Source organism: Hirundo rustica, chromosome 3, assembly GCF_015227805.2.
Source record: "Hirundo rustica isolate bHirRus1 chromosome 3, bHirRus1.pri.v3, whole genome shotgun sequence".
Taxonomy (NCBI): Eukaryota; Metazoa; Chordata; class Aves; order Passeriformes; family Hirundinidae; genus Hirundo; species Hirundo rustica.
The window spans coordinates 113,552,186-113,570,341 of record NC_053452.1 but is presented as its reverse complement, the minus strand read 5'-3'; the positions used below and the strand labels follow the sequence as shown (position 1 = coordinate 113,570,341).

The 18,156-nt window shown below is 40.6% G+C and overlaps 1 protein-coding gene across 1 annotated transcript in view; it reads left to right on the top strand.

Moving 5' to 3' along the window:
* The window catches only part of PKHD1 (PKHD1 ciliary IPT domain containing fibrocystin/polyductin), a 245,592-nt gene that overhangs the window by 109,481 nt on the left and 117,955 nt on the right, over positions 1-18,156 (top strand). The window contains exons 42-47 of the mRNA XM_058419697.1: positions 1,384-1,517; positions 6,430-6,542; positions 7,351-7,441; positions 8,513-8,647; positions 11,765-11,900; positions 13,162-13,408. Of these exons, the coding sequence (XP_058275680.1) occupies positions 1,384-1,517; positions 6,430-6,542; positions 7,351-7,441; positions 8,513-8,647; positions 11,765-11,900; positions 13,162-13,408 (856 nt within the window). The remainder of the gene's footprint in view (positions 1-1,383; positions 1,518-6,429; positions 6,543-7,350; positions 7,442-8,512; positions 8,648-11,764; positions 11,901-13,161; positions 13,409-18,156) is intronic.

Genomic DNA, 18,156 nt, shown 5'->3' with positions numbered 1-18,156 from the left:
GCCAAAAGGACTTCTTTAGTGGCGGTACTCTGGTAGTAGCACTGTTTGTAGTACATACAGACAGGAAAATTTGAGAAAGCTGATTCCCTCAAAAGACTGAGGGAAGGTTAAAAGTATTTATTGCTATCCCAAAAAACTGAAAGGCACAGGTTTTCTTGTTAAGTGGCTTACATTTGGGGTAGCAGTGATTTGGAAAAGGACCTGTATTATGAGTAGAGCTTGAGCAGGTGTATTTGAAGATGATGATTTCTGTTGGATAAACAAAAGTAAATGGATGTGATTTGCTCCTAATGTAAGCCAGACAGAATGGCCTATGTCATTTGCAAGATTCCACTTTGTATTCTTCTTCCAAAAGAGCAGCAGTGCTGATCATAGAATCATGGAGTCATTAAGGCTGGAAAAGACCTTCAAGGTCTTCCTGGTTCTGGAAGTTCTGCCATTAAACTGACCCTGCCAAGCCCACCACTGAACCATGTCCCCAGGTGCCAAATCTCCATGGCTGCAAACCCTTTCATGGATGGTGACTCCACCACTTCCCTGGGCAGCCTGTTCCAATGCCTGACCACCCTTTAGATGAAGAAATCTTTCCTAATATCCAACCTAAACCTCGCCTGGGGCAACCTGAGGCTGTTTCCCCTTTTCCTATCAATGTGTCCTTATTTGGACTTGGCTTGTACGGGACTGTCCACTCCTTGCTGTTGGGTAGTCCATTTCTTTACGATGTAGATTAAAACATGTTTATTTTGTTTTCTTCTTCCTGCTTCTGTACTGTAACTAGATCTGGGGCACCCCAAGTCTGTGTTGTCTGATCAATTTGTTGATTGATTTTTCCCTTTCTCTTCTCCTACTCCACTGCTTAGGGAGGCAACCCCCCACTTTTGTGCAGAGGTGCACCTGGTTTTTCAGCCTGTTGAGAAATATTCTTACAAATAAGTAGGGCAGTGAACAGAGACAGGAGTTAAAGAAGACTTTGAATTCTAGTACTGCTAAGAGCATGCCTGTGTGTGCATAGATGAGCCTCTTTCCCACTCTGAACCACTCTGAATCTCTTTTCCCAACTGTAAATCTGCTTTAAAACACATTTTTTATTTATTTTCACCATCAACTTGCAGTCCAGAACATATGAATTGTGGTATAGTCACATATAATACCTTGTACAGGGAAATATATGTGAATATAACACCTGGGCTTCTGTATATGGAAATGGGAATCATGATAATAGAGGGTTTCCAAATATATGCACATTTATGTTTATTTTTATATTTTCTTTCTCTTATTTTTTACACACACACACACATACATACATACATACATACTTACATATATATATATATATATATATATTAAAAAATTTCCTTTTCTTCATATTTTTTCCTTTTAAAGGTGAGGGACTGGAAGAGGAGAACAAAATCAGTAACAACATAGTGACTGGCCTTTCCGTATCTGATGGTTTATCCAATATTGAGACACTGTCACCGGCAGGGATCTACGTCAGGGCTCCTGCCAGCCACATCAGGGTAAGAAGTTCTGGTATAAGACATAACATTTCCTTTCTAATCAGAGGTACCAGAGAGACGCAGAGCTTCATTTATCTGGGAGATCACATACATAATATTAGTTTCTTGGCTGAGCTGTCAGAACCTGTGCTTGTGATGGGATATTGAAACAAGTGCATATTACAAAATAAATTATGTTCCTGGGTGAATTTATTACTGAGAATTTTGCTGTGTTTGAGTGGAATGGAATATTACAGTGAGATAATTCATCCTGAGGTACTTTGAAAATTTGTTTTATTTTATAATGCTCACAGATTCAGAAAACTTGGAAAAAGTTTAGTCTTAACTTCTCTAGCATTTCTTCCATTATTAAAAAAAACCAAAACACCTCAATTTCAATGGACTGACTACAAAAACACTAAAATTCAGTGCATCAATTACACCTCTGTCTAGATTTAAAATCACATTGAGAATACAGCTGAAGATTAGCATTCCAGGGTAAGAAAGATAATGTGTGCCCTGTCCTATGAAAATGACATTGATTTTGAAAGAAACTAAGCTCCTCTATTCTAAATGGTAATAAAACAGCAAGTTTTTAAAGAGCTGACAGCTGAACAGCCACACATCAAAAAGCCGAGCTCAGAAGAAATACTTTCGTTCACTAATTCTCTGATGCTTTCCCTCAGTTCATACTCTTTTTTGGTCTTACATTGCAGAACAAAGAGTCACTTTTATGTGTTTGGTGGAAAAATATGATTTTCATCAACGTCAAACCACTTTTCTTTCCCAGCTATTTTAAGGAATTACATGGAGACTGACCTTTCTTACCCCACTTTCAGTAGTGAAAAATGCATATTTTCATTTAAAAAATAATCCTAACCTGTTCTATCATTAATCCCCACTAACCAAACCAATTACTGTTTGTGAAGACCTAATCACCCCCAGGGCTTCTGCTCCATGAGGAAAGATTTGCCCCTAAATTTGAAGGTGAAAAAGTGACCAACATATTTCCTATGTTTTTATGAAGACAGAAGCACCGAGGAAGGAGGAGAGAACTTTTCTACAATTCCCTTGAGGCCATAATTATCATTTTTAAGGCCATCAAACATGGTTTAGAAATACAACAGCTAGGCAGGATCATGAGAATTTCAGCTCCGCTAAACAGAGAGTTTTGTACTGTCATGCACTGACTTACCCTGGAGCTGTTCGCTCCATCGCCACTGGCTCAGCTTTTGAAAAGGTTTGCTGCAATTACCTCTATGGGTTCCTGGGAACTGGCTGTGCGGGGTTTTCCGCACATTTATATATCCCTCTCTGTTCACGTGAGTTTACAGATAAAAAGCTACAGCTGTGTCTGTATACCCCAATATCAGGGGATCCTTTCTGCTCTCCAGAGATGTGCTGCTCCAGGCAGGGTAGCAGATGGCCCTCAGATGGTTGCTGCTAACCCTCATCATCTTGAGGAGTGGAATATGTGAGGAGTCATAGCTAAAAAAGGAAAACTCAAAGAAGTTGACCAGTTTAAATTGTTATTAACTGCACTTTCAGTACAAGAGGATCAAGCAGTGCTCAGGAAGATAGCAAAGCACAGGGATATTAAGAGAAAAGTCACATTTCTCCCAAGCAGAAGAACTGTGGACTTAGTGAAATGATAAACACTACATTTTGGGGGTCCTGGTCGAGCACCAGCATTATGATGTTGTAGTCTTAGCACCGTTTCTCTCATGGAAATTCTCAGATCAAATGACTCAAACTTTTTAGGTACTTATAACACTAGTTTTTGGGGAGGTTTGAAGAATGTAATGGGAAAGACTCATTTCCAGCTGTCTGGTTCCCAGGTCATAACATGTGATAGAAATTTTTCCAGTTTAGAATTTATTTTTTGGTGTTTTTTGGTCTTTTTTGTTTATTGGTTTTGTGTTTGTTTTTGTTTATTTTCAGACTTCTGTCTTTTGATTTATGGTTTAAACTTATTGGTTGCAATCTTTAAGGCAGGGACTGCAGAGAGCTCTAGGTTCAAACTGTGTAACATCTTCTGTGCATGATGGGTTAAGTCTTTCCGCAGTGAGACCTGCAGTAATATTTTCATAACTACTCAATTTACTTGGGAGCCTAAATTTGCATTGGTGGCTGAAGAGCTTAAATTTCCTTGAAATTCAGTGGTAGCCTAAATGGTGAGGAAATTGGGACAGAGCAGTCACTCAAATCTGAGCCTACAAAGACATTTGGAGACCTAATTCTCACTGATTTCCATTTGACTTAAACTCTTAAGTGCACTGGTGAATCAGGCTGTTAGATGAAATTTTATACTTGGACAGTATGAGTGCAAACTGATTATTACAAGGTTAGTATAATTTTTTTCTAAACACAGTGTGCAAGTCCAGGTTATCACTTTTTAGAGTCATAGACTATCTCATTAGCAGGCTGGTTTCTTGCCTTTTAAATGTTACCAGAGCAAGGAATTGAAGATGCTCCTCTGTGATATTGGCTTTTTTCTCACTGAAACATCTGCCCTGTGTCCTTGGTTTTCTTTTTCTGTCCAGGAAAAAAAGAATTTAAAAAGTAGGTTTTTATCTTTTTTTCTTGGCTCTCTTGGGCCTAGTGAATTTTGGCCTTTTTATTGTTGCAATTCATAAGCACTCAATGCCCTGCAATCCCAGAGCCAGCATATGGTGCTCATGCTTAACAACATATGGATCGTATCTAAGAAATCCAGAGAAACCCTCCCTTTCTTTTCTTACCTTGATGTTGAGGACTGGGAAACAGTTCAGATGAATGAATGGGGTGGAGCTCAGCTGGTGTCTCTGTGTCAGAGGAGTGACTGATTGTCACACTCTTGATAAATGCATTTGTTTCCTAGTGTCACCCCATCCAGCCATTCTCCACAGTACCAAAGAGGTGAGGCCACATCTCTTTGGCAGCGTTTTCCCAACCTTCCATCCCTGCTGAGATCTTTTCCAAACCCTTTCCTGCAAAGTGGACCCACACTAAAGCAGGCACATTGTGGGTAGCACTCACATCCTGCCCAGCTCTGAAACTGTGGGAGTGGTGCTGGGAACACCATCCAGAGCTTTAATGTCATCTTTAAGGCCGTCCAGAGCTTTAATGTCATCTTTAAGGCCGACAGTTTGAGTCTCAGCTATCTAAAAGAAATTCATGCAATATTTACACCAGCAGAGTTGTATGGTTAAGAGACACTTAAACCATCAGCCGCTTGATTTTACTGACTTGCAGTGCATACCTCCAGGTATTTGGCATGCTCAGGGAGGTAATTTCTCTCTGGAATTTTGGTTGCACGGACATTCGTAATATACTGACTTCCACAAAGAATTGATTTCCACACAAAATTCCCTGCTTGCCTAAAACCCCTGCCCTCCAGCCACGAGCTGGCTGAATAAATATGCAGGGTTTTTTTTCCTTATGAATCATCTGTAGAACGCACGATTGGAGTCGCAAGTAAAATATCCTGGAAGTTATGTGACTAGACTGCAGAAGTGTTTTGTTAAAGAAAAAGGGTCCGTGGCCACACTTTCAGAAAAAGCAGCAGTTTTACCTGGGGATAGAGTAAGCAGAGCTTTGGGTCTCAGTACTTTATTCCTTGACAGATGCCAGAGATCAGGACTGCAGGAAGCACACTTGGATGGGTCAGAAGAAAGTAATTGGTATGTGGAGGGTTTCACCTTGAGGTCACCAGGCTCAGCTTTGATTTGGACCATCAGGGACCAAAAAGTCATTAGTATTTTAACACTGTCCGGTGACTTATGCATGGGAGTCGTGGTGTCAGACCTGACCTTAGAGAACAAACCCTCTTTAGAGCTGCAAAAAAGGTCATCTCAGACCCCCCTTAGAGAGCCACATACCTCCAGAGAGCAATTAATTTTGTCTAAGGAAAGACCAAAAGCACTGCCTTCTGCAGATGCCTATGTCTTATTTTATTTTCCTAGAAAGGGAGCTAAAACCTACAAATCTGGACTTAGGTGAGCCGGTTCATACACAGGGGCTCACATGAAGATGTTGCTATATGGACACAACACAAACCCAACTAGGCTTGTCTGGTCTCCAAATTAATCTGACAAGAGCAGTTTTTTTTGTCCTAGAGAGAAAATTTCAAAACACACTAAATACAACTCTTATAACTCACTTGATGCAGATTCTGTAATACAAACTCCTAATTTTAAGGCCAATTGGGCCTTTTGTCCACTTATTTTTACCTCTTGCAACACAATAATGTAACTAAAGTGCAGCATTTAGAATGTAATTTCTTTAAGAGATATTAAATGACAATAACTTACAGCACATCTTCATATGGTTATTCACTTACCCTGTAAAAAAATCATCCAAACCACATAATTCACCACAGGTGTAAGGAAGTTTAATTGTTTAGTCATACCCTGAAGATGTTTTTCTTTGCTTTCTCTTGACTTATAGGAGTCTGGCTTTTTCCATGCAAATATTTCCTATATTTTCTCATCCCATATTTGCTTTGGGAGATAAGAGAAATATCCAGACTGAGAAGGAAATCAGCAAACTTGATTAGTTAGTGATTTACCTTTATAATTAATTTGTGATTTACTTTTCCTTCCTCACATTTTCATATATAAAAAAGAGTTTATAGATTTAAGTTTTCAACACATTTTTTTCTTACTTACTTCTTGAAAAGTTGCGACAACACCATTTTTCTGCCATTTGTCTCTACTGCTTGGCCAGTCCTTGTCAGTTATGAAAACAAGTATTTTTACAATTGGCCCAAGGTGAAAATGGAAACAGAGCAAGATTGGGGATGCAGAAACAAGGTACCAGTCTCCACCAGCCAGTTTACCAGAATTTGAATGGACTTCAGCCGGGATTTTAATTTATGTGTTTCTTAAATTGATTCTAATTTCCAGAAATCTGTGGTATTATTATTTTCATAGTCACATATTCCTCTCTACAGGGTAACACAGTGTGTGGTGCTGGCTATGGCTATTTCTTCCATCTCTCCCCTGAGGGACCATCCCAAGTGCCTCTCCTGTCCTTCAGTGAGAACACAGCTCACTCCTGCACCAGGTACTTAGGGAGTTCGGTTAAAGAGATTTTTCCTTCAGCAAATGGTTGTGCCTTCTATAATTGCAGTGGTGGGCAGAAAAGGCCTTGCCCTTCTTTTCCCCCCGTCTTGTACTCTTTCAGGTCCTTCTCTCTTGCAAGCAGAGTTGTCTGGAGCAGGGCAGAATCGGTGTGGGAGGTGTCCCTGTCCATGGCAGAGTGGTGGAACGAGATGATCTCTTAGGTCCCTCCAACACTCCAGGATTCCATGGTTCTGTGATATTTCATGCAACAATTGTTCCTTTAATATCCAGGAACAGCTGTTGACAAAAGTTTTAACCAGTGCTTCCCTAAAACAGAAAGCGTATTGAAAAATGACATTGCACTGAAAATCAGTGGATAAGGTGACCTGGATTTTGAGTTAACATGGATACAAATCTGGATTTTTAAATCTCTGAGAAGGTCAAACCAAGTGCTGCATTCAGGAATGCATACATTTGGGCTGTATTCCAATTTAGCTGAATCCAAGATAAAGAAAAATCTTATCTATCCAGATCCATGCCAGGATTATCTAAAGGTAAAGCTGACTGAAAATTTATGAGCATGGGAGGGTGTTTTGTAGTGAAAGCCTCTCAGTGGCACTGCACACTCCCTTTTAGCTCTGATAGGTCTAACACTGAAAACTTTGGACTTGGGTTTTAAGCACTAAAACCTCTTGCAGAAAACTGTCACAGATTTAAGACTTTTCCTATCAAAATGATGAAGGGAAAAATCTGCTTAGCAGTATGTGCTCTGTAAAGGAACGGTCTCCATGGCTTTCTCCCCTAAACAGGCACGGGTTGATGGTGTACCCAGGGTACTTGCCAGTCCGTCATGTTCAGTTCAACAACTTCACAGCCTGGAGCTGCCACGGGGGAGCACAGGTATGTTTGTCCCCACTGCCTTCTGTCATGCTCAGGATCTTTCCAGTTATCTCACCTCCACACTGACTGAAAGCACTTGTGCCTGTATGTCCATGTCCCTCACCTGGAGGCTCCTACTTTAATGAAGGAAACAGAAACTTGATTTGTGTGGATTCTTTTTTGCTGCAGAATTAGTGATTATTTCACTAACTGGTGTTCTCTGTAATCATCTAGCATCTGTCTGCCACTGTAATCATGGAATTTAGAATGGTTTGCGTTGGAAAGGGCTTTAAAAAACATCTCATTCCAATCTCCCTGCAATGGAGACAGTTTCCACTAAATCATGTTGCCAAATAAAGAATCATCCAAGTGGATCTGAGCTGTTCATGAAGATTGCAATAGGTAGATAGGTTACCCTTATAGAACTGATGACTTCATGGGATCCTTTTTTAAATTCTTCTTAAAATTTTGCACTTTTGATTTATTTGGATTTGTCTAGCTTTGTTATCCAGCTAATATAGTAATCTGATTTTAAAAAGTCACTCCACCCTTTATTATGTCATACTTTTTTCCCATACTCACAATTTGGAGCCTATGATCCTGTTAATTCCTGTCTGATGACCTGAACAGTTTGTATGTGTTTCTCTATAAGGTTTTATAGCCTCACCCATCCCTATGACTCCTCCTCTGAAGATGTCCAATTTATCAGTATGATTTTTTCAGGCTGATGTAGTCTCTTTCTGGAAAAGTTTATTTGTATGAAAAAAAATAAAAGGGTGATTTGCAGGTTTGTTATTGTTATTTTCTCTACATAACTTGTAATTTCTTTTTATGTGACTGTCCTAGAATACACAAATTGCTAAGTTTTTTCTGCTTATTTCCATTAAACAATCTTCTTTCTTTTAGGTGCCCCACTCTGGAAATGTTCAAGGTTGGGTTGGATGGGGTTTGGAGCTACCTGGGATAGTGGAAGGTGTCAGTGCCCATGGCAGGGGTTGGAATAAGATGGTCTTTAAGGTTCCTTCTAACCAAAACCATTCTATTATTTGATTATGATATCTATTATTATTATTTTATTTTCCTTTTATGTAGATTTTCAGTGGCAGGAGCCTTGAACTCCAGCATTTCTGGATTTCTACTTGCAAAGACTTTGGCATTGACATCGTGGAAAGCCTGGGAAACATCTCTGTGTCTGATAGTGTTTTAAATGGACACCTTGGGCAAAAGGTAAGAACTGTGGGGAATATTTCAATGTCTCTTAAGTCTCACAGCAACTTTTCAATAGGAATTTGGAGAAATAAGAAAGCAACCTGGAGAACAGCCCCTGCTCCACGGCAGCTTGGGAAAAGCTTGAATTTTAAATAGGTTATAAGGGAATGCCCTCAAGTTGCTCCAGAGGTTTAGACTGGATTTGGGGGAAAATATCTTCACTGAAAGGTTTTCAAGTGTTGGGACATACTGCCTCGGGCAGTTGTGGAATCACTTGGAAGGTTTTAAAAACCATGTAAATGTTGGCACTTTGGGACATTGTTTAGTGTTGGCCTTGGCAGCACTGGGTTGATGGTCGGACTCCACAGTCTTAGAGGGCTTTTCCAACCAAAATGGTTCTGTTGTTCTACTTTTTTTTCCCAAACATCTTTTCTTTTCATCATGGAATTTTTTAAAATTCTTTTTTTGGAACAAATTTGAAACAAGGACTCTGTTTCTTTCTATTTTCATTAGAAACTACTACATGATTTCACACTATAAGGCATAATCCTGTATATTCTTTCTAAAACAACATTCAAAAATGAAAGCAAAATCACAAACACAAAAAGCTGAAGGATCTTAGCAAGATAAGAGCAAATTTTATTCCTACTCATATTTTTTTCCAGGATTAATATGGTCTCAGAAAAATATTAGAATTTCACCAAGCCTGACTTTTTGAGAGAAATCATAATTTTTCTCTAATCAAGCTTTTCTAACACAAATTCCTATACACCTTTTGCATTTAGCACCATTTATACACAGACACAGGGTTTAGTTTAGTGATTTGAGAATACTGAGGGGGAACACCAGCTTTGGTTTCTATCCTTGTTAACCCTTTGGTTTCCTCTGCTCTCTCTCAGCATCATTGGTCCACTTGTAACACAAAGTGTTACATTTTTTACTTGAGAATGAAAAATACTGACAAAATGTAATTTTATTTATGCAGTAAATATGTTCTTCTTCCACTGTTTCTTTAGGCAGGTGGACAAGGTCCTTTGGGTGCTACCAGGTTGTTAATAGATTAATAACATGGATAACAATGGACTTTTAGTTACAACTGACCACAGCTGCTTGTTCATGATTTTGAGGTCTTTTTTTCTTTTTTTCTTTTCCCCTTGTTCAGTTTTCTCTTGTTAAATTAATTTTCTCTCTGACTGGCAGAAAAAAACCCTGTATTTTAAATGAGTTTTCTTTAGAAGCTCACAGAAAAGAAACCTCCTTAGCAGAGCTATTCTAAGTAGATAGTTCAGATAAAATCCTGGCTTCACCTGTCCAACCTGGAAGAGTCCCAGTGATGTCCCAGTGGATTTCTTTGACACCAAGGGTTGGATGTCTTTGTTTTTGCTTTGCAGGACCCACGGAAGCACTCCAATGTTGTACTTGCTAAGAGATTTAGAGAGGCTCACGCTGTGCCTTGTTTCTTGCAGTACCTCAGGGAGGTGATTATATTTGATTATCTCACGATAAGAACCTCCTTGTCATAATTTATATCTTAATGTATGTAATTCTCCCTTTAATAATAATGTCTCTTTAATATAAATTGAAACTTTGTAACATTGATTTAATGGGAACATTGGATATTCCACTCCGTTTTCCCTTGGTGAAAAGTGTTTTTAAAACAAGATTGTTTTCTGGAAATATCAGGACATTGAAAAATTGTGTCTTTGAAACATTAGTGACAGGACTAAATCCAGGACCTGTAAAAGCCAAGTGAAAGATTTTTGTTAACTTGTTAGACATTCAGAAAGCCTCCTCCACTTTCTCATTAAGCAACTCATTGTCTTTGTGGGACCATTTAAGGAGAAGCATTTCTTCCTGGAAAAAGCAAGAGTTCTGAGACACACAAGGGAGAAATTATTGTCTCATAGTGGTCTATTTGCTGTTTTTTAAGATAAAATTAATTAATTAAAATATAGAAAATTGTGTGGGATAGAAGAACCACAAGTGTACGAAAAAAGCAAGCGGAGATTTTCAATTTGTTACCAGAAACCAGGGATTTCTGCTTAGCGCTGACTTGGAATAGGATGGCCCAAGGACCAGGCCTATCTCTCCTGATGTTTTGACCTCAGAATAAAACAGCTGATGGAACTACTGTGTCTTACAATGATTGAAGATAGCACCTTCTCTTTGAAGTAATAATCTACTTATAAGAGTCCATTACATTCTTTCTTTCCAGTTGCAGGTGTTTTCACATGAGGTGGATTTCTTGACTGATTCTTTAGTATGGCTTTTGAGATATATTCTACAAGTATTCATTGGCCTCAGAAACAGGGTCACAGACTCCTGCCAGCCCTTCCTCCTCCAGGCTGCTCACTAACTCTCTCTTTATTTCCAGCCCATTTCCAAGATAGTTTGGCAGAGAGTTGTACACTTCCACTGTGTCGCGGACTACAATCACCCCAAAATCCAGTTTATCCATTGTGTTTTTCATCTCCCATGGCTTTTGCTCTTCTATTCTGGTTCTTTGAGTTCTAATAGACCCTGAAGTCCTCTAGAGTTTTTCAGAGAGCCTGTCCTGAGTGCATCCCCATCCCAAATCATGCAAAATGCCTTTGGATCTCGGTGCTCAGATTGTACTTAGAACAGAAATAGGAATGGTCATCTATGCAGAGTAGGAAAAATTTCTAGTTGCTGGACAAAAAAGGGAAAGGAAAACAGGGCTGTAAAAATCCACTCACTGTGGCTTTTAGGTGGATTCTTTCTCCCCAGGGAATGTACATTTTCCTCTTCCTTCAAATGTCCAATCATAACTACTATGCAACAACTCTAACAAAGGGCAACAAGCTGTCCTTAAATGTGATGCTATCACCTGCTTCAAGTGATGAATCAGATGGATGTTAGAATTTGCCAATAGCTCGCATCTGTGCTTTAAACCCCACATCTATGGGAAATCACACTCTTGCATCCTGGATGCGCCATTTCTGGAAATGTTCATGGTCAGGTTAGACAGGACCTGGAGCAACCTGGTCTTTTGGAAGTTGTCTCTGCACATGGCAGGGTGTTGGAATGAGGTGACTTTTAAGGTCCCTTCCAGCCCAAACGATTTTAGTACTCTATAATTCACATGGTGATGTTTCCTTCATTCCTTCATTTCAGGATAGGACCTGTATGTCTGCAGGACTAAAAACTCCCAAAAGATACCAGCTCTTCATCTCCAACACAGTTTTCAGGAACTTTGATGTGAACACTTGCTCAGCCATCAAGACCTGTTCTGGCTGTTACCAAGGGCAGGGTGAGTCTGGTTCATATTTATTTCTCAGGATTCCCAAATCCCTAGCTTCCTCTTCAATTATAAGTTCACAGTTTCCACAGACTACCATTGATAACTCGTCTACATGGGCTGAGATTTCAGGTTTTCCCCAGTCTTTCTCGATATGGCTTCATCACTCAGTTGAAGCCACATATTGCATTTATTTTAAGACAAATGTTGCCTGACTTTTGCACTGATACAGTTTTCTCAGTGGAAATGGATTTTACAACTGGCTTGTTTTTGAATCTTCATTTTTGGGAGGTAAAACTTCAAGAGTGATGATTTCTTCAAAAGCTATGACACAACCTCTCAGAATTTCACCAAGCTGCTACCTCAGGCCAGCCTAAACCTGAGGTGAATTTGCTTAAGACAACGTGCAAACTAAGCATCCTTCTGAGCTCTGAAGAGCTACTCAAAGGCTCTTTGGAGAATGTTCCAACTGAAATTGCCTCCTGTATTGTAATAAAATGTATTTATGTATAAATGAAGACTGCCCTACAATAGCATAGAAGAGAAAAAGATTTCAGGGGATGAGATCAAAGGACAGAAGGAATAGTAAAATCTGGCTTAGCCAGGCTAAAACTGGGAATAGGACAGTCAAATAGTAGCCCATGTGTTGTATGAATACTCCTGCCAAAGCTGATTTGTTACAGTCCATGGGACAACGGTTTTCTGACATTTCTGTAAATATTAATGTGCCTATAAACTTTAGCCTGCATGAGTATTCTTTTTTTTTTTTTTTTGTAGCTATCTGTGTTTCAGTAGTGAAAAAATCCTCCAGGCTCACTTTTCAGTTGAGGCTTTATCTGCCAGGTGCTGCACATATACAGAAGAGTCAAGTACATTTACACAATGTACTCACCTCTAAAACATTTACCTTCAAAAGAAGGCAGCAGAATCTCTAAGAATCACTGTAATTCTGGCTGTGGGGCCTGTGAAGAACTGTTTGGATTCACTGAGGAGATGTTGGTAGGGCCAGGAGCAGCACCTGGATCAGGTGAATGTGAACCACAGTCACAGCAGGGTACTGGGCAAGTTTGGTCTGGCCATAGCACAGCAATAGCTATTCCTACAACCATCTCTACTTATTTTCCTGAATCTCCCAATTTTTTGGACCCATCAGACATTTTTCCAAAGGCAAGGTGGAATGAAATTTGTCTCTTTTCCTCCAGAGAGTTGTCTTCAGGCCCATTACATGAGGTGACCATTCTGTTTTTTTTGAAATGCTGCTTGTCACCCACAGGTGGGTTTACAGTGACAGCTGAACATCTGACCTTCACCAATTCCCCTTTCCAAGTGTCCTTCCCTTTTCCTCACTCTGCCATCCTTGAGGATCTTGACGGCTCCACCACAGGACGGAAGGGAAGTCACGTCCTGCCTTCCACAGATATCCTGGCAGCATCTTGCACTGCCAGTGCCAACTTCAGCCAAGCTTCTGGTGGCAGTGTCTGTGAGAGTGACCTTGTTTTCCACCGAATGGCTCTTCATTTGTAAGTAATTGTTCCACCTCCCAAAGTACAGCATGGGTTTTGCTTCTGTTTTTTTATGCTGAACTTGCTGCTGGGTCTGAGCTCAGTCCCAGGACTGCTACCCCTCTGCTTGGTCCTAAACTAGATCTAAAGCCTGAGCAGTGGCATCTCTTAGTCTGCTGTGCTATCTCCCATGGCCTGTCACTCCATGGCAGAAGGACAAGGATCTCCTGGAGATGCTGTGTCGGATCTGGCATCTCACACTGAAGTATTTGATAGCTTGGGAAATTAGAGAGAGCTTTAATAATAGTTAAGTCCTGAGGTACAGCCAGGTTGTTCCCATCAGCTTTGGTGGCTGTACAGCTCCCAGATCTGTTCCAGTTCATTTGTCTTCCCGAGCTGGAATTGTCCCTGCCTTTCACCAGCTGGCAGCTAAGGGGATCCAGTGGAGAAATTCTCCTCAGCCAGGAACAGCCACCACTTCTATCACCCAGTGAGGACACCTGCAAATTTCTGACTTAAGAAAAAGGATGAAAAAGACTTTTAGAGATCTACAATCTAGGATCATCACTCCTGCTTTTTGTACCATGCTCATCTTCCCTTCCTAGTCCCCTGCTCAGCATTCCACTCTCCTTTTGAAGTACAAATTTGAACAATTATCTGTTTTTTGCTGTCTCAGGTTAGTCGTACATGGGCAGAAATCCTGAAGTGCTCTGTCAGAGGGCTGCCAATTATTCATGTCTGCCTCATAATTCATGTTTTAAAAGAAGGAGGGTGAAAACCTCAACCCCTTCCCAAATAGGAAAAAACCTAATCAGTTTTTTCCCATGAAGGAGAAAACTATAAGACTTTGAGCTGCTAAAAATGCAGCAGTGATTGTGATTTGCTTGTGATTACTGTGTCTTGTAACGAAATCAAAAGTCTGCAAAAATTTAAGAACTTGGAGTCATTCTGATTTAACTAAAAGGATACTGGATAGAAGGCAAAATAAAACTGTTCTTGGTGTCTTCCCTAAGCAGTTAACCATGAGGTCTGGGGGAAATTGATTACCTTTCTAATCTGTGTATACCTTGATGAAATGGACTGCAAGGTCTTTGGGCTGATGCTGTGTGGGCGGATGAAGCTTCTTTAAATGATGCCTGTAGAGGGATTTGGGTCCTTTTGGGTACTGCCGCCGTGTAATTGTTATTAATTCACGACAGTTAATATATTTAATACACCTTGTTTCTCCTGGCATCAAAAGGTGGGTAAGGAGCAATCTGTGTCATTACTGATAACTCTGGAAGACTTAGGCTGACCTAAATTTTGTCTTCCTAGTAAACTGCATGAGAATTTACCTGGAAGTGTTTAAGGCTAGGTTAGACAGGGAGTGGAGCAACCTAGTCTAGTATAAAGTGTCTCTCCCTAGGGCAGGGGGTTGGAACTAAATGAGCTTTAAGTTCCCTTCCAGTCTAAATTGTTCCAGGATTCAATGATTAGTCATATCTTCATAGACTTCTCAATTAAGGTTTTATTTCAAGCAAGTACCCTTTATTTAGCTTCTTGATTATTCATCTGCATGAGCTGGGAGTCAGTTTACATCAAAGATCCTTGACAGCCTGAGAAGAAGAAGCCAGCTGTTAACTTGTCCTCCTGAGGACTGTGTACTCAGCAGAGGAACCCCAGAGACCGTGAGCATCCTCTCGGTGCTGCTTCCAGATCCTCTCTCCTGAGCAGCTCCCAGCAGCCAAATCACTGTCTTGTTAAGGCTGAAAGACGGTCAGATCCAGCCAGATGAGTGTGGTGAGTCAGGGAGGCTTTGTTCAGTTGGATAGAGCTCCAAAAGGAACCTGGGAGAGGACCAGGATGGGGAATAAAAGGAGCTGGAGGGGATGAAGAGTAAAAGTCAATTAATAAAATATCTACAGCATGACCAGAGGATGAGGGAGTGGGAGAAGGAGAATGGGTGAATTTTCTCCAGATGTATTTGGAGAATGTTTGCAATAAAAAGGGAATCGTTTAGGATTAATACAGCAGAACATGACTAGGAGCAGAGGTTGAGTAAAAGAGTATAAAGATAGGTGGGTGACAGGAAAAGAATTCTTAACAAGTTCCTCTTGGATCCATCTCATCTCAATGAAAAGTCAAAAGCACTGTTGGTTGGCTATCTTTAGTTTCTGACAAGAAAAGAGTTAAAAATCTCTCTGGAAGAAATCTTTCCATCCTGCTCTACCAGGCCATGGAATATGAGACCTGTCACTTCTGTAACGTGAATTTTCTGTGTTCCTCAAAAAAAAAAACATGAGAAGCTTGAGATGGTGGTGTTTTTTCCTTCTCACCATCCTGAATTTCAGGGATGGGATTCCAGCTCCAAAAATCTTGAGGGCTGAGGAAAATAATGGGTTTTAAGAGGGCAGACCTAGTATGGCAACCTCTATCTCAGCAACCTCAGGATAATTCCCTGCCCCTGAGGGCAACTGGCAAGGATTGGACATGGCCATGTTTTTAAACATCTCAGTCTCCAAAACATCAGGGATGTTGCATCAGCACTGTCATTTAGGAAAGATCCCCTGCCTGGGAGCTGTCAGGGATAGGGATGTTTGGGGCCAGCTAAAATAATGTCTGGAACAACATTAATTATTTATGATACAATGTGAGCAATTGACTCTTTATCTTTGTGCTGTTTAATTTGCCAGAATGCATGTGTTGTATTCACACTTTTCCCCAAAATAAACTATGTGTTTGGGGAAAAAAAGTGTTTTGTTAGAGGAAAACTATAGTTTTCTTTTTCTCTTTTGAGAAAAGGAAAACTACTGTCTTGAACATTTTGTAACTCTCTGTCCTGAACTACTTCACTCAACAACTTCCAGGGAAATGGGGATCCATTTCCAAGTGTGTACTGTTGTAACAAAACCCTTCTTCACAAAGTCCAGTTGAAAGTTAAACTAATGTGTCACGTAAGCACACTTTAAAGAGGGGTTTTATGTCTTTTAAAAGTGTAATTGGAGCTTATAAAAGTCTTTATAAATTTATATGTGAGAAAGTTATTGAGTAGTCTGAAGCACAGCTTATGCTATGGCAGAGCGCAGCATGGCTGCAGGCTAGAATCGGCTGCTCCAAATGCCACCGCTACCCATATTATCATGAAACTATGAATCTCTATTAATATTAAAACAAATTTTCATTAAAAAATTGTCATAACATGATTAAGTGACTTTCAAAGTTTCTTCACATTATGCATAATTTTTACAAGAGGAAAGCATTAGAATAATCTTCAGCCTGGCAGCACCTCGCGGCGGAGGGGACTCCAAACACTCGGTGGCTGCGCTTGCCAAAAGGGAGTTTCCTTCCTGGTCCCTCAAATTTGCTTTCATTTACTCACTGGGGAAGCCTTGGACTTGCTCAGCATCAGTCTTGTAGTCCAAGCCTCTGTCTCCCTCTCCTCCTGCAGAGCAAGATTAACTTTTTAGGTTTAATTCCTAGATCGGCTCTAACATCCTCTCTGTGTGATGCATTTCTGCTGCAAACCCACCCACTGCTGGTGGAACAGTATCCCCCCCTACCTCTGTGTCTTTGAGTCTTTAAGAGAGTTCAGATGATTTCTCTAGATTTGCTTTTCCTTTGATGTTTACTCTCTGTGGTGCCTTCAGCTGAACATCCCCCTGCTGTGAAACACTCTGACAGCCACAATTCTTCTCTCAGTGTCCTCAGTCACTCTCTGGCCATGTGTCCTCCCCATGTACATGATTGCACCTACACATGGGGCAGCTTACATGGCCACTTGTCCCCAAAACCCATCCTATGAGGGCTCCTGTGATGTAGCATGGCAGGCAAATATTAAATGATTGACCATTCAACTCAGCTTTAGAGATTCAGCTTTTACTCTTGCAAGTCTGGCATTTCAGACATCCCACCAAGACAAATTTGTTTGCCCATGGAAGACTCCTTTCCATTCACCCTGCAGTCAGGGTTGTGGGCAGAAAAGCCAGATCCTGCAGTGTTACGATTGTGCAAGACAAGATATTTCCTCAAGCCTTCTCCCTCAGCTTGACCATCATCTGAGGTATTTCGAAGTGCAGGGAGATAAATTCAATATTGAGGCAACATTTGCTGGTCCTAAGCTTTCTTTCCTTGCAAGGAGAAATCTGGCAAGCTCGTTGGATCCTTCTCATGGCCTGGATAGATCAGAGCCAGGTGCATCCGCTGGGACTCCCTGCAGTAACCAACATATTGATCCTAAAATCACAGAATGGTCTGGGTTGAAAGGGACCTTAAAGCCCATCTAGTTCCACCCCCTGCCATGGACAGGGACACCTTCCACTATCCCATGTTGCTCCAAGCCCCATCCAACCTGGCCTTGGACACTTGCAGGGACTCTTCAGAGCTCTGCCTGATGTGGGAAAAACAGGATAACCAAGCGGTCCTCCTCTGGTCTTTACTATGCTCATACTGCAGACATTTGAGCTGTTTGTTTACCAACCGCCTTCCAGCTCAGGATTTCTGTTTGATTTTACTTTTCCTGAAAATATCAACTTGTAAACTGTAGGATCTGTGGAAATGCTTTAAGAACAAAGGAGATTTTGGAAGTCAGGGGTAGCAAACTGAAATTCTACTCTGAATGAATCCATGTTGACTTGTCAGTCACAACCCTTTCTATTCCTGGGAAGTCATCTCAATTCTTCTTCTACTTAGAATTCAGCCCATGGTGGTGACTCAGGATCAGGGTCAAAGATGTGATTATTTCCTAAAAGACTCATGAATGAAAAAAATCACTGCTACTAAGGATTCAT